We start from the raw sequence: 26,411 nt of genomic DNA, 5'->3' as shown, positions 1-26,411 counted from the left end.
AAGAAAATAATGAAACCCTCTACTAATGGGAACATTTAGTTTACCTACGTGCATTCCTTGCACTGACACTAGATTTCATACATTCTTGCATTAAAGCGCTCTTTATGCATCTTCGTGTAATCATTCCATGCATTAAAGAACTCAAGCCAAGGTTGCTCAAGCTTATTGAGACAACCTAAGAGTCCAAAATATTGAGTCTTCATACACTTGGATCTCACTTTATTTTCACTTTTAAATGCTTTCATCCAGATTTCCCACACATTCAACAAAGATAATTTACTTTGTTATAGACTACACACCCCCAAAAAGTAATTTCTAGTTATATCTATGCCTTTATTTCAGTCATTTGTATAATAGAGATCAACAACATATAGTACGATGATGGAAGGAAACTACAAATGCATCTATATAACTAAACAACATTCTTCGCCAATGAGAATTGAAGTAGAGAAGTGCAACATACCCCCACAATCCAATAATGTACGAAAATGCAAAACTTATATAGAAACCATTAAGATTGCTTGTGTTGTCTTCTTCTGCATTTGAAGGTCTCGGCAGCATCAACGATGGTGTTTCAGCGGTGGTGCAACTTTTCTGTAATGGAGGTCCACAGAGAAGGGAGTTGCCTTCGTAACTGCTTTCGCCGAATGTCCCAAACTGATTCTTTGTATCTGGTGTCTTACCAGACAAGTTATTGTGAGCCACCGTGAAGATTGCTAGAAAAGTCAGTCCTGTCAATTGTGGAGGGATTGCTCCACTCAATCGATTGTAAGAAAGGTCCAGACTCTCTAGCTGCTTTAAATTGGAAAATGTTTCCGGAATTGAGCCTGTTAGATAATTGTGGGATAAGTTTAATGTGTGAATCCATTGTAGGCCTCCAATTTCTGGTGGAATATGACCTGTTAGTGCATTCCATGATAGATCCATGCCAGACATGAAGTAAAGAATGTTGCCAGTGTAAGATTCGGACCTACTTTTTGTTATAAATTCCACCTCTTCTTGCTCATCGACAAATACATATCCGAAACTGACATACAAGGTGGAATTAAGAACTTGAAATCCCAAAGATGATGAATAAAATAGTTCTGTAAACTTATTTGGACCAAAAGTGCCATCTATGATCCCTAGTTTGCCAAAAGAAATGTTGTTCAAGCAAGAAGGTATTGATCCAGAAAGTTCGTTTTGAGAAAGATCCATAATACCTACCTTGACTAGTTGACATAATTCAATTGGAATGGGACCTTGAAGAAGATTTCCTTTCAAGAGAAGAACTCTCAAATTAGAAAGTGTGCCGACCCAATTTGGAATAGTACCAGATAAATTGTTATCCCTCAAATCTAATGTCACAAGAGAGGAATTTTGAGCTAAAATATTTGGTATTTGTCCTATAAAACTATTTTTTTGCAAATGTATGTACTTCAATGATGATAAATTGGTGCAAGAAGGTATGGTTCCATAGACATTGTTCTCAGAAATGTCGAAAAAACGAAGTTTGTTGAGGTTGCAAAAACCATTTGGCAGACGACCCTTAAAATAATTTTTCGACATGATGAGCGATCTCAACTCTGAAAGGTTCCCAATCACATCAAGAACTTCACCTGAGAAATTATTTTCAGACAAATCCAATGAAGATAGATTTCTCATGTTACCTAGTGACTGAGGAATGTTGCCCTCCAAAGAATTTCTTGACATGTTTAAGACTTTTAAATTTGGAAGGATCTCACCAATGTTGGAAGGAAGTTTTGAATGGATTTGGTTGATGGAAATGTCAAACACACGCATGTTAGCGTTGTTTGAATGGGATGGAAAACGAAGGGGACCTCTGAAGGAGTTATTCATGAGCTGTAAGGATTCTAATTTTGTATTATTCTCTAATATCCATGTTGGAAATTTTCCATTCATGCTGTTATGGGATAAATCAACTTTTCTCAAATTGTATTGGCTGGACAAAAAGCTAGGAATTGCACCGCTTGGGTTTCTTAATATACAATTTGACACGGTAAAAACTTTCAGTTGAAATAGAGGAATCCAAGGCGGATTTTCAGTTTCCACTTCAAGTTGATTGTTTTGACTATCAAGTTCAAAGACCTCGAGCTTGGAATTGTTAGCAAATAAACTAAATTGTACTACTCCCTCAAATTGATTATTTTGTAACCCAAGATACTCAAGAGATGTGAGACCAAGAAATAGGGATGGAGGGATTTCTCCTTTAAAGTGGTTATTAAAGAGAACCAACATACGAAGGGATGTCAGGTTACCAAGGCATGCGGGAAGATTCCCCTCAAATCCATTGTCATCCAGATTCAAGAGTTGAAGGTTCTTCAATTTGCACAAACCTAGAGAAGGGAATAAGAGATGGTTACTTACTGAGTTATAAATACTAGAACTATGAAGTATGTGATGTGCGTGAAAAAGTTGTATTAATTTACAAGTGACAAAGATGTATTAAAATGATACTTAAAGGGGTAATAAAAATGTAATTGTGTTTACTCTTTTTGAATATTATTACTACTAGTCACAAAATCATGACTGAAGGATCTTAGATAATTTTAAAATTTCCCATAAAAGCATTTTAATTTTGTGAATCCATTATCTTATCTCTCGTTGAAGTTTTCACTGGAAGATATTACTCCCACGTGAATACTTTCCTTTTTCTGGTTAGGGGACGGGGTTTTTATTCGTTCTCAACAGTCATGTCTATCATAAATGTGCAATGGATTGTGGGATTGTTCAATAAGATCTCCTTGTGTGTCCCATGGGTTGTATGGACAAAGTAAAGGTTTTGATCTCGTACTACCCGAATGTTTAGTGTCTCCCTATGTTACAAGATTGAATCCAATAGTCATTTTTACTATTATAATGATAAAAGATCGAATAAGTGTTTGCTTATGCAAAAAATTGCCCCCTATACATTATTAGTTATCCTGTTATGCATTAAGGTGCATTTTTCTAGGCGGCCACCCTCCAAGGTCCAATTGACCTTCCACTCAACTAGTTGCACATAGGACTTTCCGAGGGAGCAATGTGTATGACTGTGGGATTAGTCTTACCTAAAGAGTGAGGATACCCATGACAAGAAAAAATAAGTTGTATTGAGATGCACCAAATAATGTCTATTATGTGGTTAGGGTAGTTATCTAACCTTTCGTACATATATTCTCTATTTAATAGAAACTCACACCAAAGATTATTGATCTGGGTTCTATTCATCTCAAAAACTTAATTATTATGAGAACGAAACTAAAACGAAAAAAAAAACAAAAGAAAAAAATGAATGAGTTGAAGTGGAGATGAAGTTGGGCTTAAAGAAAATTGGGGAAGGCAAGAACTTGGCCAGCTGGACCGTAGGATAAAAATCAACCATAGCTTTCCAAATAATAATGAAATGCCTGAAATGAATAGAATAACCCAAGTCAATGATCTTTGGTGTTAGTTTCTTATTAAATAGAGAATATGGATAAAGGTGATTACATAACTATTCTAATCACATAATAAACATGATTTGGTGCATCTCAATGCACCTTAATACAGAACAACATTACTAATACTATAATACTTCCGCTTTTACATTTAACCTCACCATTACTATTATGACCATTTTCATCAAAAAGATTAGAATTTCAATCCAAAGATGAGTTTTTTAAAATTACAAAATTATCTTTATTTTATATTGAAATTACAAAAAAAAACATATAATATATTAAATGAAATAAAGTTAAATTATCTATTTAATAATTTTTATAAGGCTACGTTTAGTAGCCAACGTTAGGGAGCCAATGTTGGGAGCCAAAATTTGTCCTATATAACCTAAAAGTTTTGGATTGTGTTGATTCTTTGTGAGCATGGTCTCTATGATGAGGAGATCATCCTCACAAAGAATCAGCCCGTTCTGAAACTTCTAAGTCCATCAAAAGTGATTTACAAATTATTGATAAAAAATCGATAGTCCATAATTATAAACCACTTTTGATGGGGCTAGAAGTTTCAGAATGGGCTGATTTTCTTTTAGGATGATCTCTTCATCATAGAGATCATCTTCATAAAAAATCAGCTCATTCCAAAACTTTTAAGCCATGTAGAACTCTATGTTGACTGCCGAACGTGACCATTTTTATAAATATTGACTTTTGTAATACATGCATGCCACCTAGTAGTAACAATAATTTTATCTAGTAAAAATTAAGCAAGTTTGTCGGACATAAAAATATAAATAAAAAAACAATTAGAACACCCAGAAATAAAGAGTGACTGAAAGGTATATCTTGATCAATGGTTTGAAAGCCCATAATTGTAATTTCAAGTGTGCTGACAGTAAACAATCTTTTACCTTGGGTGGATAGGGAGCCATTGAGATTGTTCCCTCCCATATCTAAGGCCTTGAGAGAAGTCAGAGTCCCAATAGAAGAAGGAATACTCCCACTGAAATCATTCCTACGTATATCCAACACCTCCAAATTTCTCAAGTAAATGAACTCTACGCAAAGAGAAAATAAAATAAAATGAAGGATTCTAACAAATAATAAGAAAATGAACCAAAACTACAAACGGAGGCTCTTAGGGCATAAGAAATAAAACTACCTTGAATTGGAATTGTTCCTTCTAATGGATTGTCACCAAGATACAAAACCTTGAGCGATGAAAGTTGGCCCAAAGAAGTTAGACTTGTGAATCCGTTCAAACTCAGGTCCAGGAATTCTAATCTTTTGAGTCTGGATAATTTATTTAAACCTGGGTACAAAAATTAAAGAGGACACACAAGGTCAATAAAATTTTTGTCCATGTTTTATTAATCCAATATATCTTGAGGTCTACTTATTTCCATGAATATATGAAAAGGTGGGGAGAGAGTAACTTAACAATTTGAATTTCATTTGATTTTACTTTATTTTTTCTCAAGGCTTGAAATATCGGTGCCTTATTTATAATTTTTGAATATTAAACTTGAAAAGGTAAATGACATTGTATCATACAAGAAACAAATTCCAATTTAAAAATGTTTACCAATTTGAGTGGCAAGGATATCGTTCTTGCAAAAAATCTGCCCATTTCGAAAATCTTAACTCCATCAAAAGTAGTTTACAAGTTGAAGAATTATGAATCTTTAAATTTTACCATTAACAGTCAATCACTTTTGATGGGATTTAAAGTTTTGGAATCATAATGAGCTGATTTTTTGTGAGGATGATCTCCTCACTGTTGAGATCATTTTCACAAAAAATAAGCCCATTCTAAATTTGATCATCATTTGTCCTATATGGTTTCGAAGGTCTAGGAAGGGCTGAATTTTTTTTTTATTTTTAGGATGATCTATGCATTGAAGAGATCCTCCTCACAAAATAAATCAACACATTCTAGAACTCCGAACGCCATCACGACTGACTTAGAGGTTAAAGATATAATTGACGGTCCATGATTCTTCAACTTGTAAACCATTTTTGATGGAGGTTGTAAGTTTCAGATTGGGCTGATTTTTTAATTTTTAATTTTTAATTTTATTTTATTTTGGAAATTCTAACCCATATAAGTAAAATAGTTGTCAACTAGATTGTCAAATAAGGATTGTCCCGTAATCCCCGCCCTATATAAATATAGGAAGCATTCGGAGGCCCTAAAGAGAGCCAAACATTATGCCAAACATTTTTCAAAATAGGGGTTAGAAGTTTCGGAATGGGCTGATTTTTTGTGAAGAATATCTCTATGATGAAGAGATCATCCTCGCCAAAAATTAACTTATTCTGAATCGTTGACCATCTGATTTTTGTATATATATATATATATATATATATAATATATATATATATATATATATATGGGTTAAGTTTGGGAGTCAACACATTTGTGTGTGTGTGTGAGAGAGAGAGAGAGAGAGAGACCTTCATTTTTAACCCACCCAAGTAGGTAATTATAGGATATATCGAGTGCCACGAGTTCTTCAAAGGGAAGAAACAAGGAGGCATTTAGATGCCACCCTCCTAACTCATATTCCCTCTCATTCTCAGGGGAGAGGCTGATCACTCGTCTCGTGATATTGTCACACTTAACTTTCTCCCATAAACAACAGTCAATCTCTTTAGTGTAGTCCCAAGAAGGAAGAGAAGAGCCATTTGGGTGATTGAAAACTGCTTTTAGATTCATTAGAGCCATCCTCTCTTCTTCTAAACATCCTAAACAACCATAACCCTGAAACTGAACCAATAACCACAAAGCCCACAAACACAACTTGAAAGAAGACCTCATATCTATGATATAACAAATTTCACTGAAATTTTAAGTGAGAAACCACCATAGCCCAACCTTCCTTTTATAATGTTTTTATTCTAAGAGGAAAAACTTTAAATTAAATTAAATAGAAGAAAACCTGAGGTTCTGTATTTGCCGCGTAGTAATATTTTGCATGGTCAATGGCGGTAGAGGCAGTTTGTGGAATTTTTTGGAAGTGAAGGTGAAATCTTTGAAAATTATTTGGAATGAAAGGTCCTTCAGTCTGTGGTTGGACCCACCTAATGTTGATTTGATAGGGAAACTGAAGCTATCAACATTCTTAGGTCTCATGACGCCAATCTTTTGCAAATGCAAATTAATTTTGTTGGTGCTTGATTACATAATGCGAATGACTTGTACTGCGAAAAGTTTGTATGGATTACCGTACGTAAATCATTTGTAAAATTATTTAACTCCAATATATGCATATCAAAATTATTAAAATACTACTTATCGGTGAAATTAATCAAATTATAAAAATAATCTTAGTGATTGTTACAACAATATGCATATTAAAATTATAAAAATACTCCTGGTCAAATAAATTTTAAAATTATAAAATAAGCCCTTACTACTTATGTGATAAGATGCATGTGAATTCAAAAAAATAGATCTCATCATGCATTAACTTGCATATAAAAATTACAAAAATACCCATTATAAATTTTATTACAAAAATATATCTTGTAATGAAGGTTTTATTTATTTATTTATTAAATTCATATGCATGTTATTCTAACATGTACTAAAGGTATTTTTGTAATACTAACAAAAACATGATACTTGAATTTAATCTTTCAAGTTCATAAAGAAAACATAGTTCCAAGCATATTTTAGATTATACTTGCTCAAATAGTAAAGTACAAAAACAAAAAAAGAAATGTGAAGATCAATCAATCCAAACATCCTTTTGTCACATGCAATCTCCTAAAGCCTTTGTTCTTGAGTTGAAATGCAAGATCCGTCAACCTAGCCTCCCTGAGTTAAAGCAAATGTTGCAATGAGGGTTGTGCAAAAGTACTTTAAACGTGTAAAATAATTGAGTAATTAGAAGTCCTTTGAATGGATTCTCTAACAAAAAATGTAACCCTAAGTAAAGTGTTCTGATCTCTAGAAGATCAACACCAATCTCTATGAATTTTATTTTTTTTCTTCTAAATTTTCATTATATTTTATTTTTTAATCTTAACTTAGAGTATAAAAGTTATTTAATTTCAATTGATTTGTACACAAATCGTGATTTCAATAGTCTTGATTCGTGGTTTCACAAAAATTGATTCGAGGATTTTAAGTATAGAAATGTGGATGTAAAAGTTTGGTAACGGGGTTTATGTTACTTTTTTGGGAGCATGGTTTCTAATAAGTGAGAGCGTTAGTTTCATAGGATGAAAGCCCCAAGAAACTACAGATCCACCCTAAATCCACCAAACCACGATTTGAAAGCAGGAACATTGGCCTAGTTATAAGGTTTGGGTGACTAAGATCTTAAATTCACATAAATGATGATGATGATGATTGTAACAAAGATGATGATGAAGAAGAGTATGGCCATCATCATCATCATCAAACTAATTTGATATATATATATATATATGTTAGATTTAAATATATAAATAATTTTTAATAATTAAAACATAATTTTAAAACTTGACTTGAATGTTCATTGAATTGATTCAACTCAAAAATTAGCAAGTTGACTTACATGAGTCAAAATAAAATTATATTGAATTTATGAATAACTTTTAATTAATAAAACATTTAATTTTTATTTTTCACAAAAATATTAATAATCAAATAAATTAATCAAAATTTTTATTTGATTGCATATATTTTTAGATTAAACCACTTTGTAAAGTTGTTAAAGGGGTATTTCAATTATTTTTCTTAAATTTTTTTTTTCAAAAGATCCTTAATAGGTTAATATTAATATTTTATTAAGTGGGACTTAAATGGTTTATATTCTTTACGAGGTACATATTCTCCTTCACAATCATTGTCCCTTTCATCTTTGTGTATAGACTCGGTGAAGACTATTTTGCGCTTGAGCACTAGGAAATTTAAGTCTTGCAAAAGATGTCTATGAAATAGAAGCTTATGAAGACACAAACATAGCTAACCAGTAATCATAAGATTGAGGCACTCAAGAAATCACATTTTGAGATAATATGTATTCCATGCAACAAAATCATGAGAAAACTGCAGAAGACGGAAAAAAAAAAATAATAATAATAATAGATGGAGAAGTTTGTTCAACTGTATATGATCAAATTATACATGCTCCAATTATAATCAAGTTTTCATGCACGTCTCTTATGATGATGGAATGCGCTTCTTAGCTAGGGTATACAATGATTCTTAACAAATTATAATATCAATGGAATACTTTTATTACCCTACCTACTTCGGCCAGAAAAATTTAAGTTTGGATGAATTCTCTTTTCATCAAAATGACTAACATACCCTTAAAGAGTAGAAAAACACAAAATTAAGAAACATGTTCATTGACTTGAAAATTCTAAATAACACGCTCTGGACATCCTAAACTAAAGACCCCCAATCATATTTAGAGAGATTTTCATGACACATGATTGCACAGTCACGTACAACTTACAACCATAGTCACAAAATCCTCCAAATTTTTCTAAATTTTTTAAAGATTCTTTGAATAAGGGACTTAACAATTAAATCAGCGAAAAGAAGAATTAATTGTCCGTGCCTTTACTATTATAATGAGAGACAATGTAATAGAAGTGGTTTGACACCAAAATTTGAGTGGTCATAAATGCCACTGCTTTTATATTTAATTTTAATATAATCAGGGTCCTTTTGGGGAAAAAAAACCTAGAAAATTGCAACCCATCATGACGCTTGGTTTTTGAATTACAAAGGTATCTTTTTTTTTATTATGTAATCTTCAAAAGTCTTTTAATCTATATTTTAAATTACAAATAAACCATTTTGATATATGTGCGTTCGCACGTACCACCTTCTAGTATCAATTAATAGTAAATATGGTAATATGTTGCCTTTTAACCTTATGTATCTTATTTTCTTCAATATTCAAATGTCAAGAGCAACAATGGATTTTTTTTAGCGAGATTGAAGAAGATGGATTTTGATAAATAAAAAAAAAAATCAAAAAGTATCATTTATATATTCTTGAAGTTTTTTCAAATTTTTATGAAAATTTCTTGAATTTATTTCGAGTTAACTGAATTGAAACCCCGCCAAATAATTACCCGGTCTGAACTTTGCTACAACCTTTACGGAGAGATTTTTAGATTTGTAATGTTGTTTATGAGTAATTTGGAGCTCAAACTAGTTAATACGTGTACCTTCGATGTCTTTCTCATGTAAAATAGAAAATCCAAGTCAAGAAGTTGGGATGTTAGAAAAATTGATATCAATTAGAAGACAATTTCTAATTTCTATGAAAGACTTCTATCTATGAAAGAAAAGCACATGGATGGAGACACATAGCTACTTAGATGTGATGTCATTAACTATTCTATATAATAAAATACAACTATAGGGCCCACATTTGTTATAGTTTTGTTGAATAAACCTCCAAGTCGTGATACATTGCAATTGGACACTGTGTTAAACACTATGTTGACGTGGTAGTACATAAATAACCATAGATTTATTTCCTCAAGATACAAGAAAAAAAAAATCAATGGTTCTCTATGCACTACCATGTCAATGCAATGTTGAACACAATGTCCAATGAAAGCAGTCCATCATTTTCCTAAACCTCCCATGAAACAATAGTTTTGTGTAGTCTATTTATTTCCTTTACTTGGCACCCCTCTAATTTTACTATAAATAATGATTTTTTAATGCCCCCTATCACATACACCCGCATCACAGAGCCATATCATTTGCTTCGGGATACAAAGAATCATAAATCTTTTTCTTGTGTATCTTTAGGCAAATGATTTACGATTCTGTGATGGGTATGTTAGAGGGGCGTCAGATCATCACGATTCTTTTACTATAATTCCTCTTTTACCCTTTTAATTTTAATTTTTTTTTTTTAAATAATACCCCTCCAAATTTTTGTTTTTCCCATGTTTACCCCCTTAACTTGGCACAAGCAAACGCTAGTCTTTTCCTAAGTCATTAATGGGTTATTAATTAATGGTTGAGACATTCAAGAATGGTCGCATTGATATAATTGTTTTTTTTTTTTTTTTTTTTCGGTAATACAAAATTATATGGTCCCGAGACGGATCACTCCCTTCCCAACATGTATCCATGAGATAAGTGAAGAGGTGGATACTTTGATTTGAGGAACATTTTCCATCATTATTAGTTCTAATACTTTTGAGAGGCTTTCTGTCTCCCTCTCAATGGTCTTATGCAATTCTTTAAAATTTTCAGACACGGTATTTTGATTTTAGAAGATATACCCACAATTTCCTTGATGCATGATCAATGAAAGTATCAAGTAATATGCACCACCAAAAGTACAAACACCCATTTTACTAGATACATCAGTATAAACACAATAAAAGAAATTTTAATTTCTTATTTTGGTCATGTTCTTTATATAATACCCTCTTTTATTTTCCCAACACACAATGCTCATAAGTATCAAGATTGACATTCTTAATACCGGGCAAGAGCCCTTGACGAGACAAGACCTCCAAACCTTTTGCACCAATGTGGCTAAGCCATTGTTGTTACAACTTTGAGAATAAATCCTCATTGGTAGAGATCATGTCTTCATCAATTGCCTTTGCCTTAAAATAATATAAATTGTTTCTTATGAGCCTTGGCTACAACCAATGATCCTTTGAAAATTTTATATTCCATCCCTAGATGTATAAAATATCTATGCCTAGCTAGTTTCTCGAGGATATCAAATTAATTCTAAGGTTTGGGGATGTATAGGAACAAGAGTTTTTTTTTTTTCCTTTACAAATCCAAACATTTATGATTTTAGTGAGAATCTTCATTCTATCATTGTTATAGAAATTATTGACCAACTATCAGTTGCAATGACTAGCCCAATATTTGTATAGAAGGAAACCAAAATCGACTATCATTAGCACTTAGCCCTCACTAATTGAAAATCCTAGCTCCGTCCATTTGGATGGATGATTATATAGAAGAATTTCTCCAATGATATGATATTCTTGGTAGTGTATATATAGGAAATAATAAACAAAAATCCTAGCCAGAGATAAATTCTAACTCTAATTGATCTAATTTTAATCTCATACTAATCTAATATTTATAAAATTATCTCTAAAGAGGATCTAGTGTATATCAATAAATACTTGGTTGTTTTGAATAAATCAAAGATTGATTTGAACTTTGGAAATATCTCAAACCTTTATCAAATGCCTTTATCTTGTAAGATCGGTCTTCTTTAAAGAATATGGGGCCGAAGAAAGTCTGTGTATTGTCATTGAAGAGTTGAAGAACTACTTAGCATTTTTTTGCCCAAGAAGAGATGATGAATGAAATGTCCATTAAGAGAAGAAAAAGTGATGGACCTTCTTTGACAATGATCAATTTAGGCTATACATACCAAAACTTATTAGGTTTTAGTACTCAATTTAGGAAGTAATATAAAACACAGACAAATCATTTAAGAGGGAATTATCTGGACAAGGGTTACTACTTCATGCATAAACCAACTTCAAAAGAAAATCACCATCAAGAAATTTTAGGTAGTTGATTTCATTAATCCAAACCAATGAAGCAAGTTAGAGTTCTCAAAAATTAATGGGTCAACCCATCAGAATGGGTCTATGGAGCGAAACAAATCATATTAACCATGACAAGATAAAAGCTTAATGGAGAGGCTCAGAATTAGGGTTAAAATCAATTACATGCACTTCGAGCTAACATTTCTAATAGAGCTACGGATGTTGATTTTCTTTTAAGACTAATTTATAATTTTTATTTTATATTTTTAATAAAATAGATAGATTGAAGTGCAAGTTGGAGATTCTAAAAAAATGAAAACAAGATAAAAAAAGAAACATGAATTAAGATAATGAGAGTGGATATGAACTTTTTTTTTTGTGCGCACTTATTGTGGGTATCCTCATCCTTCGAGTGAGACTAATCCCACGGTCACACACACTACCCACTCGAAAAATCATACGTGCAACTGCTTGAGTCGAGGGTCAACCAGATCCTAGAGGTGGCCCCAAGGAATTCCTAACTTCATGGGTTTCAAACACTTGACCTACCCTTCTTGAGGAGCTTATTAAGGCTTGGCTTGACACTAGGCCAACTCCTTGAGGTTGCCTTTGAACATAATTAAACAGAGGAACAATATTTCGTTCAGTCTGACATCAAAATTTTGGGATAAGAGATTAATGATGGTTCCACAAGATTTATTTTATGTTAAAAAGTGAATACAATAGAATAATCCTCTTGGATAAATGGAACATATTTCAAAGTTTGAATTTTCTCATGCCATCTAAGTTTTCTCATCAACATAGAATTTTAATTGTATAATTTTCATACAAACCAACTTTCAGATTAAACCTTACATTATCCATAAAACTACTCAGAAAAATAATAGAAATAAATTAGAGAAACTGATAGATGTAGTTGGTTAATAAAGTAGTTTGCCAATATTTGAATTTTAAACAAATGAAAGAAACCTTACAAAACTGATCTCTACAAATTACAAATTTCCCATGCATAATAATGTTGTAAAATGCTCTATCAATGTATTGGGTTATTTTCTGATTGAATTTGGATTGAAAAGTACCTATCTGATCAATTTTTGAATTGATTTCGGACTAACCATAGTCTAAGCTGATAAAAATATTAAATCTCATTTGGATTGAATTCTCCATCGATTTTGTTTTTATACATATCATACATGTATTCCTATTTTATCGGTTCTCTCATGTCGATTTTAGGGTTTGAATTTTTTTTTTTTGCATCGTCTCATCTAAGAGCACGACCCACGACATTCTAGCCATCACGATCTGCACTGTCAATGGACACAATGGCTATTGAGGACATTTTCTAAAACACTAACCCCAACTCTCATTGGCTCCTTCACTTGACCAGTTTGATTTGCAATCACTTCGAACTTTGTTGTGAATAAGGTGACCAACAAGACTCCATGGCACCCCATCGTTCGACTGTGAGTTCTTCACCTTGGATTTATTCTCTTACTACTAGGTTTCTAATTGATTTAGTTTATGCTTGAAAGTAGCAATTTAATTGGATCAAGTTTTTGATTGACTAAAAATGTAATTGAATCAAATTTGGTTAAAAATTTCATTGATTTGATATGATTAGATCATAAAATAAAATGTTCAGATTGGGATCTATTTAGTAGTGATTTGGTAGTGATCCAACTTATCGCCAACACTAGACGAAGGAATGATATATAGTTAGGGCTTGCAATGGGTAGGATAATACCTGTCTACCCGACTCATCTGACCCGAATAAATCGGATGCGGACAAAGTTTTTCTTCCTAATTAAGAATTCAAATATTATGTAATGCCCATTTACCCAAAAAATTTGTAAAGTCAGGTATGAATATACATCATATCCCACAATGTGAAAACAGCTCAAATTTGACAGTCTTGGGCCATCAAATTTCATAAAATTCGACGGACAAAGGGGTTGAATTAGCATCGAACTTTTCATTGTCAAATTTTTATTTTCGATCGGTCAAAACTGTCAAATTAACGAAGGATGGGAGAAATTCGACAACTCTAAGTTGTCAAATTAGGGAACATTGAGAATTTCGACGGTCCTAGACCGTCAAAATTCAGTTTCTAAAATCCGTGGGCCTTGGCCCGTCAATTTTTTCTGTAGAATTTTCTAGTTTTCACGTAGTGTCCTATCCATTTACTTGACAATAAAAGTATAAGTTCATATTATATATAAATAATTAGTTTTATATTATATAATTTTTGTAATTAAAGTAAAATAAATTCAGATAAGAGCGTAAAAATTTGGGTGACTCAAGAATTGGTTAAGAAATTAGATATGGGTATCCAACTAAAACTTGAGTAAAGATTTGGATATCATCCCAAAATTCGGGTATGGAGTCAGTGGAAGTCTTGCTTGAGGAATTTTTTTCGTGGAATAATATAATATAATATAATATAAAATAAAAACAGAAGTGGATCCGTGGCGCAATGGTAGCGCGTCTGACTCCAGATCAGAAGGTTGCGTGTTCGATTCACGTCGGGTTCAACAAATATGTCTTTCGTTTTTTCGAATAAAGGGCCTTTAGTTATTCCTCCACCAAATCTAATCATACAATTCTTCAAAACCTAAGACCTGTTTCACTATAAATTTAGCAGAAACCCACCAAAATGTCCCCAAATCCATCAACCTTGTCCAGCAATGCTCTATTGCTCGTCCATAAGAGGCTAAGATCTTTACTGGATTTCTCCCAAAAATTTAGAGAACCCACCATTTCAAGAGAGATAATTACGCGTGTCTCGACTTGCTCGAAGACCAGATGGGCTACCAATAGCTAGAAATCGAAATCCCATCCACTCTCGTTCTTGTTCTTTTTATGAATTTTAAAGATAAGAAGCCATTGGTATCGACATTCGACATTGAACAAGTAAGTTAAGCTCATTAGAACTATTCGAAGATTTTCTAAGAGAGATCGATGGTTTCATTCCGTTGAGGTTTAGTTTTCTTCATCTCTTATTTCACTTTCTGTTGTAACCTTTTGAATTTTATTTTAGTTTTTTTGAGTATTTTATTTTCTGGGTTATGTTTTTAATAAATGTTTGATTACTGGGTTTTGCTTATTTTTAGTAGTTAATATTTGATTTTTGAAGAATCTTATATAATAATCTTCCTTGTAGTTTTAGTTTTTTTTTTTTTTTTCTATACTTCAATTCTACGATTGAATAATTAGAAAAGAAATTCTATGAATATTAATGATAAATTATCTTGTGCACTATGCTTGCTTTCTTGGTCTCAAGCCCAAATAAAGAGGAGACTTGGATCCAACAGTACTACTACATCCCTGAGGAAGTTGCAGTCGATCACAATTTGATTTAGTGCGAAGGTACTATTCAACTTGTAAATCCTAATTCAATTTCTACACCTTAGATATAGACTCATCAGTAAATTAACAGCTTCTTAGCATGTTCGAGCCAGCCTTGAGGTTGACAATTAGGGCCTGTTGACTGTCTAGAATTTCAAATTCCATGGATTTTGGAAACTATGGGAAAATGGAAAAAGGAATTTCAATGTTTGATTGCATTTAAATTATGAAGAAGAACACGGCAGAGGGGCATGCAGAAGGAGGAGGAATAGGTGGTCAGAAGCGAAGGGAAAAAAAGAAGGAGGTGGCCGGAGGCAAAGAAAAGAGAAGAAGAAGAAGAAGAAGAAAAGTAGGATAAAGGGGCAAACTAGGGCTAGATTTCATTTTCCCTCAAGGTTGGGTGGAAAAATCACCCAAGAATAGATTTTTATATTAGGTTGGTTTGGAATTCATTTTCCATGAAAAATGAGCAATTAAACAACCAAAAATGCAATTTCTACCCATTTTCCATTCTTAATCAAATATACCCCAAGTATAAAAATTGTAGAGGTTGAGAAAATTTGTACTCATAAAGAAAATAGGTTATTAATAAGAGGTGCAAATTAGTGAATCCATTCCCTAAAGTAGGTGGACATAGATTAGACAATAAAATCTTGAGAAAGAATGAAGAACTTAGAGTCATGAGTGTAAAGTGAGTTGACACTTTCCCCAAAGAATCCTTAAATGCACGCCATGATTTTATGAGATCATATGACTTGACCCCCTGCAGGTTAACTTGATAGAATCCTATTTATCGATATTGCACATTGAACAAGGACGTATGCAACTTGACATTTCATAAGATACATAGAAAGAAGATTCTTGGGGAAATATAAAAAAAAACCTAATTAAATAATTATTTATCAAAAAAATACTATTTTTTGTAAAATTACAAAAAGAAACTAAAATCGGCACTTGAAGTGGTACAATTTAGTTTTTTGAATTTTTTAAAAAAATTCACCACTTCAAGTAGCGCAACTTTTTTTATTTATTTTAAAAACGTCACTTAAAGTAGCGTTTTCAAGATCAAGATCAAGATCAAAATTGTGATCTTTGGTGTGTTTTAAGATCAAGATCTACTTGTGTTGATCAAGATCATGATCTACTTAGGTATTACCATCAAGATCATGATCTTCTTAGGTATTAAGATCAAGATCTTGGATCAACTTGTGTTGATCAAGATCGTGATCTTTGACGGTTTTAAGATCAAGATTAAGATCGTGATCTTTGATCAAGATTGAGATCGAGATCTTTAATGTGTTTTTAGATCAAGATTTGCTTGTGTTGATTAAGTTCTTGATCAAAGATCAAGATCATGATTTTCTTAGGTTTTAAGATCAAGATCTACTTGTGTTAATCAAGATCAAGATCTACTTAGGTATTAAGATCAAGATCTTGGATCAACTTGTGTTGGGAGGGAAAAAAGTAAAGAAATCTTACCTCTTATACCAGTTGAAGGAGGAAGGATGAAGGAAGAGAAAGGTGAGAACGAAGAAGGTGGGTTTGATCTAACCATTTTTTTGCGCCACTTTAGGTGCTGATTTAAAAAAAAAAAAAAAAGTTGTGCCACTTCAAGTGGCGGAAGCTTTCAAAAAATTCAAAAAACTAAATTGCTCCATTTCAAGTGCCGAATTTGGTTCATTTTTGTAATTTTACAAAAAATAATATTTTTTTGATAAATATTTATTTAATTTGGTTTTTTTTTTATAATTTCTTCAAAATTTTATTACAAGGTGTGTTACCATCTCTGAGAGTGATATGACTAAGTCAACATGCACTACAATCAAATACCCCAAGTCTATAAATAGGTAATGATCATGGGAAAAGATACATAATATTTACTATTATAAGTTAAAGCTCTATCTAATTTCTCATTGACTTGATCGTCGGAGCATTTTTCGCAGGCATCACTGCATGATCAAGAACATTATCTTCTTTTTTTTTATAACCAAAATTAGAGAATATTATCACCTTTAGAAAGGATTTGGAATTTGTTGATTTTCACAATCCGACTCTTCAGTTCCATGTGTAGCAGTTGGGCCAAGTCATAGCTTGGCTCTCGTTGCTCGAGGCATCTTTGCTAGAGTTATTGGGAATGATCGGAAAAAAACTTAGTTGTGGATGGGGAGAAACGGTGGTGGAACAAGTGATTGCATTGAGAAACTAATGGAATAAGCAATTGCGGGATTAAATTCCTATGATTGACGTCAAGAAATTGTAGGTCATTTTACTTATTTGATCAATGCTCCATGCTCCTCCTTTCTAAACATGATAGTAAAAAAATGTTCCTAATCAAATGATAGTGCTTTCGAAAAATACTCCAATGATCAAGTCAGTGGGGAATACTTATTTATAGTAAAGATTATGTATCTTTCATTGTTTCTTATTTATAGACTTGAGTTTACTAGTTGTAATGCATGCTGACTTGATCATATTACTCGTAGAGACTTTGACATGTGTTAGAATGAAAGTTTCTTTTTCACGTGTCTTATGGAATGTCAGGTCATGTGCGTCTTCTCTTAATGCAATATCAGTTGATGAGATTTTTTCAAGTTAGCTTGTAAGGTTACATGAACTCAACAAATCACGACGCACATGGGGGGTGGGTGATTATTTGGGAAAGTGTCTACCGACTTTACACTCAGGGGGTCCAAGTCCTTTATTCTTTTTCGAGATCTTACTCTCTAATTAATGCTCACATACTCAAGGGAACAAATTCGTCAATTCATGCCTTTCAATGGTATCCCATATGCTTTTTGCTCCATAACCAATGCAATTTTCCTTAGCCCCCACAAAATGTCAAATACCGTAATGTGGATCTAAAATTGTTGATTTGAGTTATGAATTGTGGGGCACCCTTTTTGCTTATTCAGCCCACATTGAACAATCAATCAATTCAATTTTGTTAGTTCTGCATTTTTGTTTTGTTGGAGTTTTTTAGGACCCAACATAATATCGTCAATTGTATGTGGCTTGGTTTATCTTATTATTACTTGTCCAAACATTAAATTCACAACTCATGTTCTCAGTCAATTTGTCTCCTATTCTTGTTTCATACATTAGTCTCTTCTCCTTGTTGCGTACATTACATTGAATTGCTTAGGTTTCTCGTTGAGCCATAACTTTTATCTCTTACAACATTTGGGCAAGATATGTTCCAATCAGTGCTTTCCACGTTTGTATTCTTCTTGGGGATTCTCTTATTTCTTGGAAGGGCAAGAAGTAGAATGTAGTTTTTCGTGCTGATGTAGAAGGCAGAAAGCATAATATTGTTCCTTTATGTACATCACTACAAGAGTAATCTAGTTTGGAAGTTATCTATTATGATGTCTTCTTTGCAAAATAGATATTTTTTCCAGCCCCACTATATGATATTGCAAAAACCGTAGTGCTACTCATATTGTCGAAAAACATGGAGTCTTCGATGGGTAAAAAAAGCATATAGAAATTGATTGCCTTTTTTCTGACACCATTTTTGAAAGGGAGCCATCACACTTGTGAATTTCTTCACCAAGACACACAATACCACACATTAGATTCTTTATTGGCATACTAGATGATTACATCAATAGTTTGGGGAAGGGGTGTGAAAATATGTAAGGCATTTTGTTTAATTATTAAGAATATTTCTAAAGAAACTTATATAATCTTCCTTGTAGTTCTAGATTTTTTTTTCGATAGCCCAATTCTATGATTGAATAATTATATAATTCGTAAAGAAATTATGGGAAATTAAGGATAAATGATCTTGTCCACTATGCATGCCTTCTTGGTCCCAAGCTCAAATAAAGAGGAGGCTTGGATCCCGTAGTCCTACTACAACCCTGAGCAAGTTCCAGTTGGTTTCAATTTACTTTGGTGCAAAGGTATTATTCAAGTTGTAAATCCCTAAATTCAACTTCTCCACCTTAGATATAGACTTATCAATAAATTCACATCTTCTTAGCATGTTCAAGTCATCCTTGAGATTGACAATTAGGGTATGTTCGATTCCTGGAATTTCAAAATCCATGGATTTTGAGAACCATGGGAAATAAGAAAAAAGGAACTTCATTGTTTGATTGCATTTACATGAAAAAAAAAAAAGAAGAAGAAAAGGGTGGAGGCGCATGCGGAGGGAGGAGGAGGAAGAGGTGGTCTGAAATAGAGGGAAAAGGAGGAGGTAGAAGTGGTCGGAGCCCAAAGGCATAGGGAAGAAGAAGGGGAGAGAGAGAGGTATGAGGAGTAGGAAGAAAAAGAATAAGAAGGGGGAAGAGAGAAATTAGGGCTAGATTTCATGTTCCCATGAGGTTTGGTGGGATAATGAAATCCACCAATGAGTGGATTTTTAGATTAGGTTTGACATTCATTTCCATGGAAAATGACCAATCAAATAACCAAAGATGCAATTTTCCATGAAAAATGCATTTTCCCCCCTTTTTCCATGCCTAATCAAATATATCCCAAGTATAAATATTGTGGCGGTTGAGGAAATTTGCATGATTTTGGGGAAAATAAATAGGTTTCTACTAAGAGACACAATATTGGCGAATCCATTCCTTAAAGTAGATGGACATATATCTGACAAAAAGATTTCAAGAAAAAATTAATGACTCGGAGTCCTGAGTGTAATGCCTATAGACACTTTTCCCAAAGAATCTCTCAATGCTTGCGATGTTTTGATGAGCTCATATAACCTTACACCATGTATGCTAACTTGACTGAAGCCCATTTATCGATATTGCATACTGAATGAGGACACATGCAACTTGATATTTCGTAAAATACATAAAAAAGAAATTTCTATTACGAGATGTATTATCATTTCTACAAGTGATATGACCAAGTCAACATGCATTACAATCAAAGATCCCAAGTCCATCAATAAGTGATGTTCGTAGGAAAAGGTACACAAATTTCATTATTAAGTTGAAATTTATCCTATTTCTTACTAATTTTACTCTCGAAACACTTTTCACGAGCATCACTGCGTGATCAAGAAGATCAACATCTATAGAAAATGTTTAAAATTTATTGATTTTCACAATCCAACCCTTCAGTGCCTTGTATAGCTATTGGGCAAAGCCCTAGCTTGGCTTCCATTGCTCGTTGTTTGAGGCATCTTTGCTAGACTTACTGGGAATAATTGGAAGAAAAATAGGGGTGTAAAGGAGGGCAAACGATGGTGGTGGAATGAGTTGTTGCATTAGGAAGTTGATGGAAGAAGTAATAGAGGGACTAAATTCCCACGGACGACACCAAGAAATTGAGGGTCGTTTTACCTATTCGATCCATCCTTTATGCTATTTTCTAAACATGATGGTAATGATGTTGATCAAATGGGGTTACCTATGAAAAGTAATCCGACGATCAAGTCAATGAGAATTGTATAAAGTTTCATCATAGAATAGTGAATGTTATGTACCTTTGATTGAAACTTATTTAGACTTGAGGTTATTGGTTATAATGCATGTTGACTTGATCATATTATTTGCAAAGACGTTGACATGTTTAAGATTGGAAGCTTCTTTTTTGTGTGTATTCTGTAATGTCAGGTCGCGTGTGCCCTTGTTTAGTACAATATTTGTGAGAGGAATTTTTCAAGTTAACTTACAAGATTACACGAGCCCAACAAATCATGACGTCCATAAAGGTGATTATTTAGGAAAGTGCATCGACTTTACATTCGAGGCTCTAAATACTTCATTATTTTTTATATCTTGGATCAATGCGCATACTCGACTGAACAAATTCGTTAATTCATGCCTCTCAGTAGTATCGCATCTGTTTTTGCCCCAGGACCAATGTAATTTTCCTTAGTCGCCACAAAATGTCAAATCCCTTAACGTGGATGAATTATGGGACACCCTTCTAGCTTATTCTACCCACATTGAGCAATCAATTCAATATTGTTAGTTCTGCGTTTTTCTTTCTTTTATTTTTTCCTTGATTTTTTTCGTACCCCAAACAATATTGTCAATTGTGTACGACTTGTTTTATCTTAGTATTATTTGTTTAGACATTACATTCACAATTCATATTCTTAGTCAAGTAGTCTCCTTGTTTTGTACATTACATTGAATTTCTTAGTCTTCTCATTGTACCATGACTGTTATCTCTCACAACATTTGGGCAAAGATATGTTCCGATCGGTGATTTCCATTGATTTTTGCATTCTTCTTGGGGGTTCTCTTATTTCTTGGCGAATCCATTCCTTAAAATAGGTGGACATAGATCAAACAATAAGATCTCGGGAAAGAATGGACTCGGAGTCTTGAGTGTAAAGTCGGTAGACACTTTTCCCAAAGAATCTCTGAATGTGCTTCATGATTTGATGAGTTCGTATGACCTGATACCCTTTGAGCCAACATGACAGGAGCTCACTTATCGATATTGTATACTGAACGAGGATGCATACGGCTTAACATTTCGTAAGATACACGAAAAGAAACTTCTATTACAAGACGTTTCACCATCTCTGTGAGTGATATGACCAAGTCAACATGCACTACAGTCAAGGACCCCAAATTTATATATAGGTAATGATCATAGGAAAAGATGCAATCTTTACTAATATAAGTTGAAATTCTATCTAATTTGTCACTGATTCGATCGTTGAAGTATTTTTCACAAGCATCACTACATGATCAAGAAGGTCATCTTTTGAAAGAATTTAGAATTTACTGATTTTCACAATCCAATGGTGTAGTTTTGGGTCAAGCCCTAATTTGGCTTTGGTTGCTTGAGGCATCTTTGCTAGAGTTATTAGGAATGATTGGAAGAAAAATATGGGTGTAAACGGGGTCAAACAGCGTTGGTGAAGTGGTTGAATGTGTGGTTGCATTGAGAAACCAATGGAAAAAAGGATTAGAGGGACTAAATTCCCATGGATGACGCCAAGAAATTGTGGCTCATTTTACTTATTCATTGTTCCTCCTTTATGGTAATGCTCATGTTCAAATGATGGTACCTACGAAAAATACTTTGATGATCAAGTCAGTGAGTAATTGGACAAATATTTGGCTTATAATAGTGAAGATTATGTATCTTTGATTGTTACTTATTTATAGACTTGAGGTTACTGGGTATAATGCATGTTAACTTGATTATATCACTCTTAGAGACGTTGACTTGTATTATAAGGGAAGCTTCGTTTTCCTATCTTATGGAATGTCAGGTCACGTGCACCCTCATTTAGTGCAATATTAGTGGATGCGGTTTTTTGAAGTTAGTCTGCAAGTTCACATGAGCTCAACAAATCATGACGCACATGGGGGTAGTTGTTTGGGAAAGAGTACCGACTTTATACTTAGGGTTCCGAGTCTTTCATTCTATTTTTTTATCAACAAAGAAATTTATTGAAAGAAGAAAAGATACAACAAGAAAAATGGGTGGTCGAGGTGACCAACCCGAAAAGACAAAAGAAGAAAAAACAAAAATAGAAGGAGTTCCACCTAAAAAGGTTACTCCAATAAAGTACAAACCCTAAGGAGCGAATTTGTCAATTCATGCCCCTCAGTAGTATCCAATCTATTTTTTTGTTCTCGGAACCAATACAATTTTCCTTAGCCCTGACAAAATGTCAAATCCCTTACCATGGATCTAAAATTGTTGGTTTGACTTATGAATTGTGGCTTCTGGGGTACCCTTTTAGCTTATTCTTAGTTCTGCATTTTCCTTTCATTTATTTTTTCCTTGATTTTTTTTGGACCCCCACGATATCATAAATTGTGTGTGGCTTGCTTTATCTTGTTATTATTTTTCTAGACATTACATTTGCAATTCATATTCTCAGTCAATTTGTCCTCTTGTTTCGTACATTACATTGAATTGCTTAGTCTTGTCGTTGTACCATAACTATTGTCTTTCACAACATTTGATATGTTCCGATCGATGTTTTCCATGGGTTTTTGCATTCTTCTTGGGGGTTCTCTTATTTCTTGGTAGGGCAATAAGTAGAGTGTTTTTTCCCGTTCTAATGTAGAAGGCAGACGCAGAATATTGTTCATTTGCGTCCATCACTACAGAAGTAATCTGGATTGGAAGTCATCTGTTTTGATGTGTTCTTCACGAATTGGATTATTTTTTTCAGTCCCACTATGTGATATTGCAAAAAATCTTGGTGCACTCATATTGCCGAAAAACATGGAGTCTTCAATGGTTGAAAAATGCATATAGAAATTTATTGTCATTTTGTCCGACACCATTTTTGAAAGGCAACCATCATATTTGAGGATTTCTTCACCAAGACACAAGCAGTACCATACTCTAGATTCTTTGTTTGCAAACTCCATAAAGAATATTTTATTAATTATGAAGAATATTTTTGGCATTTTGCTATCATTATATTTAGAGTCATTCTGGAGTGACCTCAAGCTGGAACCTCACATCACACTTGTTGACGTGAAAGTGGATAGGAACCATAGATGCTTTTCACTCGTATCTCGATGAAAAGCATCTATGGTTCCCATACACTTTCACATCGAGAAGTGCGACATGAGGTTCCAGCCTGAGGTCACTTCAGCATTATTCTTATATTTATGTATAAAAACCTTCTTGTAACCCTAAGTTTGAATGGAGAACTCCATCAATTGAAAACACATTTGTTCATGGTTGAAATGCTGTTTTTGCTGATTTAGAATCTTGAATCTTAGTAACTTTTTTCATTGCTCGCATTAGTTTTTCTTGGGGACTGTCCACTTGCAGATCATTTAGAACTAATTGCACCTCATCACTCCAAAGATCCACATTGCACTTCAAATGATTGCACACCCAAAGAAAGAAAGAAAAATCATATTCTTACTCAACGCATACACACATGCATGCGGGCGTGCGGGCGACATGTGATTCGCACGTAATTGTGAGCAAGGGTGACTTGTGATCTGCATGTAGTTGCTCCCTTTTTCTTTTCTTTTTTTTCTTTTTTATAATTTTCCTTTGTTTTTAGTAGTGGAGGGATGATATCTCTTGCAATTGAACTATTAAGTTTTCTTTGTACAGCCTTAAGACCTATATGTGTTATATGTGTACTCCATGGTAGAAAAATAAGAGTGAAAGCTTCTGCTGAATTGATTTGATCCATTAATCTAAAAAATATTGAGAACTCTTTGCGATATTGTTTGTTTGCCTAAAGCTGTATTGCAGTTGGTACATTGATGTCTTCAGCTCAAACCATCAAAGAGCGGCATCCATGGAGTAGTCATGTTACACCTTATCTAATAAATGTTCTCCTACCATAGTTCATGTTTGAGACCAAAAACTACTAGGACTTAGTGGTAATGTTGCAGATATTTTGTGAAGGATGGATATGCAGCATTGAATTTTCTATTTCGATACCAATTTTTTCTACTTAATCCAAGGGATTATTATTTAGTAGGGGAATCTGCCAGCCTTATTATAGGTCTCTTCCTGTGAATTTATGCTTAGGTTTGATCTTATACAATCAGCTCTTCAAGGTTTGCAGTTTATGTTAACCGCAGAACAATCACTTAAGTAGAATTGTTTCATTACCATTTTTTTTTTTGTGGGCAAGCTGGACGACTGGACTATAAAACTAGAAAGTCTCAAGAACCTTGGCCTGGATCATCCATGCCAAGATTTAAATTTATTTCTATAACCACCTTAACCTAATTTGTTTTATGACGGGACCTTATGCAAATGCGGTATCATGCACCCAGATTCAGGAATATTTTATCATGCCCTCGCAGTAGCCCCCCTTGATCCCAAAACTTTCTTCATGCTCTAGGGCGGAGAGACTGGCTCAAATCTTGAATCTACTTAACGAATTTCTTTGATTCCCACACAACTGCCGACCTCAGTTTTTGAGCTGTGTTGCCTTTGTAACCGTCCTGTCTTGCATTTAAAGAAGTCAGGACAAGTGTCGTTCCTATATTGATTGTGCCTTCTCATCGTGCATAGTGGGACAAGTAATTTTGAATAACAAAAATTGTTAGTGACTTGAGATTTCAGAGACCTCCTGCAGGTGTATCAGTTGAGAGATTGTAGAAGGTCTGAAGGTCAGGATTTTACCCACAAATACCATTAAGGCCATTTTATACTTGTAAGTCTTCTTCATAAAGAACTGTATATTGAGTGAATGGTGAAACACGTTTTCGAATCTTTATTTATTTATTTATTTATTGAAGTTTGTGTGTTTTCAAATGAAGCGTGATATTTTTTATTTTAAATTAAATGGAGGAATAAAGACTCTTTTAGCTATAAGCCCAAATATCTGGAAGAGGCTTTAATGACAAAGATGCGTATGTTTTATTTTTCTTCGCAGTTGTTGTATGACTTGTTAATGGATGTAAATGAACTTTGTGTGGTATTTTAGTGCTTTAAAACAAAATTAAATATCATGAACATACAATATTTTTAAAAGGATAAATAAATTCTATGATATATCATAAGCTGGTTTTTTTTTTCCCTAATTCAATATATTTCTCATTTTTTTATTAGTTAAGTTTTTAATGAGTTTGCTTATGTTTTACAATTGATCATCTAACTGATAACATGAACCATCTGACCTATTGTTTTCTTATGGTCACCCAGGAAAAATGTGATGAACAATCAATCAATCTATCAATGAAACTAATGTTTTGGGACTTTTTTCGGTGCTTGTTTTAAAAGTTGGGAGAGGCATTCGAAGATTTATCGAAGACTGATATGGATGTGATGCTTAATGAGCCTTTAAAATGGTAAAGAGGAACTTTTGGTTGTCACAAGTGGTGGAAGGATACATCAAGATGAGCCATAGTTGATGATCATGTGAGGACGATCCTTGTAGAGAGACAGTCAATCTATTCTCTGAGGAATCCAGCTTGAGGATTATAAGTGGAAAGGCGTGGACAGACTGATGTTATGTATACAAACATGACATGGATTTATAAAGATCACAAGTTTTGCTCATAGAGCCCTCCATTTTGTTTGAACTTTAGTAAATAATAATACAATTCTTTTGTTCTACCCTCTATAACTTAAAAAAAAGGCTACAATGGAATGTTGATCCACATTGATATCCTCCTCTCTAATCTCTACCCCAATGATAAGGTAAGGAAGCAAAAAAGAGAGGACTTTTACCTTTATGAACAAAGAGCTATCGTGTGCACTCCTAAGAAAATGGATCTA

General features: G+C 33.4%; 1 protein-coding gene, 1 long non-coding RNA gene and 1 other non-coding gene across 8 annotated transcripts; 2 read left to right on the top strand and 1 right to left on the bottom strand.

Annotated features, from left to right (window-relative positions):
* Positions 1–304: 304 nt before the first annotated feature.
* LOC147409652 (uncharacterized) lies at positions 305–6,254 on the bottom strand. Of its 2 annotated transcripts, none has more exons than XM_086431216.1 (4): positions 5,874–6,254; positions 4,579–4,728; positions 4,328–4,474; positions 305–2,336 (listed from the first exon to the last, which is right to left on the bottom strand). In XM_086431216.1, exons 1-4 carry the CDS (start codon positions 6,235–6,237, stop codon positions 361–363), a joined length of 2,637 nt encoding a protein of 878 aa, XP_086287342.1. In that variant the 5' UTR covers positions 6,238–6,254; the 3' UTR covers positions 305–360. The 2 variants fall into 2 exon arrangements, with proteins under 2 accessions (XP_086287342.1, XP_086287348.1); XM_086431222.1 differs by having other exon boundaries at positions 305–827.
* An 8,126-nt stretch (positions 6,255–14,380) lies between these two features.
* On the top strand, positions 14,381–14,452 carry TRNAW-CCA (transfer RNA tryptophan (anticodon CCA)). The gene has a single exon. It is a non-coding gene; the product is annotated as a tRNA-Trp (tRNA).
* Positions 14,453–14,500: 48 nt separating this feature from the next.
* LOC147409650 (uncharacterized) lies at positions 14,501–26,376 on the top strand. Of its 5 annotated transcripts, none has more exons than XR_015175070.1 (4): positions 14,501–14,898; positions 15,202–15,287; positions 20,840–25,344; positions 25,836–26,376. It is a non-coding gene; the product is annotated as an uncharacterized LOC147409650 (long non-coding RNA). The 5 variants fall into 5 exon arrangements; XR_015175080.1 differs by having other exon boundaries at positions 14,501–14,831; positions 25,836–26,375; XR_015175083.1 differs by lacking the exon at positions 15,202–15,287 and having other exon boundaries at positions 25,836–26,374.
* Positions 26,377–26,411: the final 35 nt, after the last annotated feature.

This window comes from Akebia trifoliata, chromosome 2, assembly GCF_017979445.1.
Source record: "Akebia trifoliata isolate Shusen 1 chromosome 2, ASM1797944v1, whole genome shotgun sequence".
NCBI lineage: Eukaryota > Viridiplantae > Streptophyta > Magnoliopsida > Ranunculales > Lardizabalaceae > Akebia > Akebia trifoliata.
This window is presented reverse-complemented; position numbering and strand designations above follow the sequence as displayed.